Raw genomic sequence first — 6,969 nt, 5'->3', positions numbered from 1 at the left:
ATCTAAACAGCCGGGTGGAAAAAAAACATCCAAACAGTGACTGCAACCAATCATCTGCAATCACTGTGCGGGAATTCTGACCGAATACAATCGTCATCAGCGGGAGATTTCTCCATCCACACAGTTTAGTATGGGGGGGTGGGGGGGGCTGCATTGGATAGTGTATGGAGGAATTTTAATACATAAGATGTGTTGCAGGGCTGTGTAAGATCTGGAATCATAAACCCATTCATTGCAGATATATCGCTAACATTGTGTTTTCTTTCTTTTTCTTACAGACACATTATTTCAGTTAAAGGTGAGTAGAAAATATTCTGATCCATTTCAGACTCACAATGTGTGGTCTCAGTCATTGCATCAATTATTTATTAAAGGGGAAACCTGAAGGGTTTTGCACTACTGGGGCCTACAAAGAGCATAGCAAAATGAGTGCCCTTTTTCAGTAGGGCCGCATATATGCGTTTCCCCCTTTGTGCTCCCAGTACAGAGACCGGGCTTTTACCGAAAGCCCAGTACTAACGATCGGGACCCGGGACAGAGACCGGGCTTTTACCGAGAGCCCCGTACTAACGATCAGGACCGGGGACAGAGACTGGGCTTTTACCGAGAGCCCAGTACTAACGATCGGGACCGGGGACAGAGACCGGGCTTTTACCGAGAGCCCCGTACTAACGATCGGGACCCGGGACAGAGACCGGGCTTTTACCGAGAGCCCCGTACTAACGATCAGGACCGGGGACAGAGACTGGGCTTTTACCGAGAGCCCAGTACTAACGATCGGGACCGGGGACAGAGACCGGGCTTTTACCGAGAGCCCCGTACTAACGATCGGGACCCGGGACAGAGACCGGGCTTTTACCGAGAGCCCCGTACTAACGATCGGGACCCGGGACAGAGACCGGGCTTTTACCGAGAGCCCCGTACTAACGATCGGGACCAGGGACAGAGACCGGGCTTTTACCGAGAGCCCCGTACTAACGATCAGGACCGGGGACAGAGACTGGGCTTTTACCGAGAGCCCAGTACTAACGATCGGGACCGGGGACAGAGACCGGGCTTTTACCGAGAGCCCCGTACTAACGATCGGGACCCGGGACAGAGACCGGGCTTTTACCGAGAGCCCCGTACTAACGATCGGGACCCGGGACAGAGACCGGGCTTTTACCGAGAGCCCAGTACTAACGATCGGGACCGGGGACAGAGACCGGGCTTTTACCGAGAGCCCCATACTAACGATCGGGACCCGGGACAGAGACCGGGCTTTTAACGAGAGCCCCGTACTAACGATCGGGACCCGGGACAGAGACCTGGCTTTTACTGAGAGCCCCGTACTAACGATCGGGACCCGGAACAGAGACCGGGCTTTTACCGAGAGCCCCGTACTAACGATCGGGACCGGGGACAGAGACCGGGCTTTTACCGAGAGCTCCATACTAACGATCGGGACCCGGGACAGAGACCTGGCTTTTACAGAGAGCCCCGTACTAACAATCGGGACAGAGACCGGGCTTTTACCGAGAGCCCCGTACTAACGATCGGGACCCGGGACAGAGACCGGGCTTTTACCGAGAGCCCCATACTAACGATCGGGACCCGGGACAGAGACCGGGCTTTTACCGAGAGCCCCGTACTAACGATCGGGACCCGGGACAGAGACCGGGCTTTTACCGAGAGCCCCGTACTAACGATCGGGACCCGGGACAGAGACCGGCCTTTTACCGAGAGCCCCGTACTAACGATCGGGACCCGGGACAGAGACCGGCCTTTTACCGAGAGCCCCGTACTAACGATTGGGACCCGGGACAGAGACCGGGCTTTTACTGAGAGCCCCGTACTAACGATTGGGACCCGGGACAGAGACCGGGCTTTTACTGAGAGCCCCGTACTAACGATCGGGACCCGGGACAGAGACCGGGCTTTTACTGAGAGCCCCGTACTAACGATCGGGACCCGGGACAGAGACCGGGCTTTTACTGAGAGCCCCGTACTAACGATCGGGACCCGGGACAGAGACCGGGCTTTTACTGAGAGCCCCGTACTAACGATCGGGACCCGGGACAGAGACCGGGCTTTTACTGAGAGCCCCGTACTAACGATCGGGACCCGGGACAGAGACCTGGCTTTTACAGAGAGCCCCGTACTAACAATCGGGACAGAGACCGGGCTTTTACCGAGGGCTCCATACTAACGATCGGGACCCGGGACAGAGACCTGGCTTTTACAGAGAGCCCCGTACTAACAATCGGGACAGAGACCGGGCTTTTACCGAGAGCCCCGTACTAACGATCGGGACCCGGGACAGAGACCGGGCTTTTACCGAGAGCCCGTACTAACGATCGGGACCCGGGACAGAGACCGGGCTTTTACCGAGAGCCCCGTACTAACGATCGGGACCCGGGACAGAGACCGGGCTTTTACCGAGAGCCCCGTACTAACGATCGGGACCCGGGACAGAGACCGGGCTTTTACCGAGAGCCCCGTACTAACGATCGGGACCCGGGACAGAGACCGGGCTTTTACTGAGAGCCCCGTACTAACGATTGGGACCCGGGACAGAGACCGGGCTTTTACTGAGAGCCCCGTACTAACGATCGGGACCCGGGACAGAGACCGGGCTTTTACTGAGAGCCCCGTACTAACGATCGGGACCCGGGACCGAGACCGGGCTTTTACTGAGAGCCCCGTACTAACGATCGGGACCCGGGACAGAGACCGGGCTTTTACTGAGAGCCCCGTACTAACGATCGGGACCCGGGACAGAGACCTGGCTTTTACAGAGAGCCCCGTACTAACAATCGGGACAGAGACCGGGCTTTTACCGAGGGCTCCATACTAACGATCGGGACCCGGGACAGAGACCTGGCTTTTACAGAGAGCCCCGTACTAACAATCGGGACAGAGACCGGGCTTTTACCGAGAGCCCCGTACTAACGATCGGGACCTGAGACAGAGACCGGGCTTTTACCGAGAGCCCCGTACTAACGATCGGGACCCGGGACAGAGACCTGGCTTTTACCGAGAGCCCCGTACTAACGATCGGGACCTGAGACAGAGACCGGGCTTTTTCCGAGAGCCCCGTACTAACGATCGGGACCCGGGACAGAGACCGGGCTTTTACCGAGAGCCCGTACTAACGATCGGGACCCGGGACAGAGACCGGGCTTTTACCGAGAGCCCCGTACTAACGATCGGGACCCGGGACAGAGACCGGGCTTTTACCGAGAGCCCCGTACTAACGATTGGGACCCGGGACAGAGACCGGGCTTTTACCGAGAGCCCCGTACTAACGATCGGGACCCGGGACAGAGACCGGGCTTTTACCGAGAGCCCCGTACTAAGGATCGGGACCCGGGACAGAGACCGGGCTTTTACCGAAAGCCCCGTACTAACGATCGGGACCCGGGACAGAGACCGGGCTTTTACCGAGAGCCCCGTACTAACGATCGGGACCCGGGACAGACAGTCGCGGGTCTCCTGATCGCTGTGATAGCCTCTGATTGGCTATCGCAGTAATCAGTCACCGTGAGCCCGCCCCTGTTTTACTTCCTTTTCTGAATAAATAGAAATATACATTGTATACATACAGGATCCATTCTATAATACATTGTATACATACAGGATATATTATATAATACATTGTATACATATGGGATCCGTTCTCAAATACATTGTATACATAGTTAGTCAGGTTGAAAAAAGTCCATCTGGCTCAACCAATAAATAACAAAAAACAAACAGTAATGAAAACCCAACCATACAATCCCATATACACAATCCTATACCCTCCCCAACCATACAATCCCATATACACAATCCTATACCCTCCCCAACCATACAATCCCATATACACAATCCTATACCCTCCCCAACCATACAATCCCATATACACAATCCTATACCCGCCCCAACCATACAATCCCATATACACAATCCTATACCCGCCCCAACCATACAATCCCATATACACAATCCTATACCCTCCCCAACCATACAATCCCATATACACAATCCTATACCCACCCCAACCATACAATCCCATATACACAATCCTATACCCACCCCAACCATACAATCCCATATACACAATCCTATACGCTCCCCAACCATACAATCCCATATACACAATCCTATACCCTCCCCAACCATACAATCCCATATACACAATCCTATACCCGCCCCAACCATACAATCCCATATACACAATCCTATACCCTCCCCAACCATACAATCCCATATACACAATCCTATACGTACCCCAACCATACAATCCATATAGACAATCCTATACCCCGCCCCAACCATACAATCCCATATACACAATCCTATACCCGCCCTAACCATACAATCCCATATACACAATCCTATTCCCGCCTCAACCATACAATCCCATATACACAATCCTATACCCGCCCCAATCATACAATCCCATATACACAATCCTATACCCACCCCAACCATACAATCCCATATACACAATCCTATACCTGCCCCAACCATACAATCCCATATACACATCCTATACCCTCCCCAACCATACAATACCATATACACCATCCTATATTCGCCCCAACCATACAATCCCATATACACAATCCTATACCCGCCCCAACCATACAATCCCATATACACAATCCTATACCCGCCCCAACCATACAATCCCATATACACAATCCTATACCCGCAGTTGATCCAGAGGAAGGCGAAAACCCCAGCAAAGCATGATCCAGTTTGCTCCAGCAGGGGAAAAAATCCTTCCTGATCCCCCGAGAGGCGATCAGATATTACCTGGATCAACTTTACCTATAAATATTAGTACCCACTTATATTATTTACACCTAGGAAAGAATCCTGGACTTTTTTATAGCAATCTATTGAGCTGGCCAGAACCACCTCTGGAGGGAGTCTATTCAGAACGGACTGCACATCTGTGATCCACAGGAGAAGTGCAGCTAAAGGAGCTTTACCCGTACTTCTCCTTAAAAGTGGTCCTAAACCCCCCTTTCCTTTAATGTCAAGCTGCCATCTTGGCCTCTGTTAGACCCGCAGTTGCCATGGTGCTGCACATGTGATCAGCTGACAGCAGCCATGTGATGGTTGGACAGTTCAGTCTCTGTTTTGCTATTGGTCATCTTTCCAGCTTCATTGACAAGGAATATATTACAGAGAGGTTGCATAGTCGTTGTTCTCTTTGCTTTCTTTTATTTCACCCAGTGTCAGTGCGCGTTCCCCTTTAAATCTGTATTTGTTTTCAGTTCACAGCCAAGCAGCTGGAGAAACTCGCCAAGAAAGCGGAGAAAGATTCCAACACCGAGAACGCCAAAGTAAAAAAGGTAACAATGTGTGATGAGTCCAAGCCTCGTCTATAACCGTGTCTGTGTTCTCCAAAGCCTTCAGTCATTTTCTTGCTGTGGGGAGGGCAAAACACATCAGGGGGCGTGGCCTGGGAGGAGCTAGTACCTTAGAACGAAGCCTACGCAGCGTGGACTGCACACCGCTGACATTTTCACCAGAGTTTCTTCAGGGTTTGCGGGCTCCAGTGCTATGATTGGCCGGAGCCGCAATGGTGTCACCGCTGTTTACAGCACAGGGTTCGGAAGGTACGGCACCTGTGGCCATTCCTCCAGAGCGCATGGGCCAGTGATGTCACTGTCTGCATGTCATGTAAATCTCCTAAATGGTGCAAGTTTACCTATAGATGAGCCTTATTAGAAGCTTACCTATAGGCAAATGTTTGCAGAGGAAGTTTACTTCCTCTTTAAAGCGGAGTTCCACCCAAAAGTGGACTTCTGCTCATTTGCTTCCTCTCCCCCCCTCTAGTGCCACATTTGGCACCTTTCAGTGGGATGGGGGAATGGGTACCTGTTTTTGACAGATACCCATCCCCACTTCCGGGAGACGACGCCGCGGCGCTGTTACTCAGAAGTTTACCTTTTGATCGCCCCTCATGTTAACCCCTTCCCATCCAGTGTCATTAGTACAGCGACAGTGTATATTTTTTTTAGCACTGATCACTGTATCCCAAAAAGTGTCAGAATTCCTGCCGCAATTGAATGTCCTCCCGGGGGGGTGGTGATTATATGTCTTCTCGGGGGGGGGGGGGGGGTGGTATGTCCTCTCTGGGGGGGAGGTGGTGGTATGTCCTCTCTGGGTGGGGGGATGGTGGTATGTCCTCTCTGGGGGGGGGGGGAGATGGTGGTATGTCCTCTCTGGGGGGGGGGGAGGTGGTGGTATGTCCTCTCTGGGTGGTGGGGTTGGTGGTATATCTTCTCTTGGGGGGGGGGGGGAATGGTGGAATGTCCTCTCCCGGGGGGGGGGGGTGCTATGTCCTCTCTCTGGGGGGGGGGGGGGTTGCTATGTCCTCTCTGGGGGGGGGGTGCTATGTCCTCTCTGGGGGTGGGGATTGGTGCTATGTCCTCTCTGAGGGGGGGGGGGGGGAATGGTGGTATGTCCTCTCTGGGGGGGGTGCTATGTCCTCTCTGGGGGTGGGGATTGGTGCTATGTCCTCTCTGAGGGGGGGGGAAATGGTGGTATGTACTCTCTGGGGGGGGGGGGGATTGGTGGTGTGTCCTCTCTGGGGGGGGGGGGGTGGTGGTATGTCTTCTCTGGGGGGGGGGGGGGTGCAGTCTTCAGAATTGTCCACCCTGGTATCCGGAGATGAGAATGGGGTTATGTATGGATGTACCCGGGGCTGTTCCTGAACATTGTTGTCATTTCCCCCTCAGGCTCTGCAGCAGAAGAATGTGGAGGTTGCTCGGGTCTACGCTGAGAATGCCATCCGGAAGAAGAACGAGGGGCTGAACTGGCTGCGGATGGCCTCCAGGGTTGATGCAGTGGCCTCTAAAGTCCAGACAGCAGTCACTATGAAGGGGGTATGTGAGAAAATGTTTGCAGCAATGCACTCTGTATATAATATAGAACAGAATTTATTTACTAATTTACACTGCTGCAGCATATAGTCCATACAACCCG

At 53.3% G+C, this 6,969-nt stretch overlaps 1 protein-coding gene across 1 annotated transcript in view; it reads left to right on the top strand.

Moving 5' to 3' along the window:
• Positions 1–265: 265 nt before the first annotated feature.
• Positions 266–6,969, top strand: part of CHMP1A (charged multivesicular body protein 1A) — a gene marked incomplete at its 5' end in the record, with an annotated part of 28,751 nt that continues 22,047 nt past the window's right edge. The window contains 3 exons of the mRNA XM_082270238.1: positions 266–298; positions 5,253–5,330; positions 6,723–6,869. Coding sequence (XP_082126364.1) covers positions 266–298; positions 5,253–5,330; positions 6,723–6,869 — 258 coding nt within the window. The remainder of the gene's footprint in view (positions 299–5,252; positions 5,331–6,722; positions 6,870–6,969) is intronic.

Source organism: Pelophylax lessonae, assembly GCF_965119305.1.
Source record: "Pelophylax lessonae genome assembly, chromosome: 10".
NCBI classification, from domain to species: domain Eukaryota; kingdom Metazoa; phylum Chordata; class Amphibia; order Anura; family Ranidae; genus Pelophylax; species Pelophylax lessonae.
This window is presented reverse-complemented; position numbering and strand designations above follow the sequence as displayed.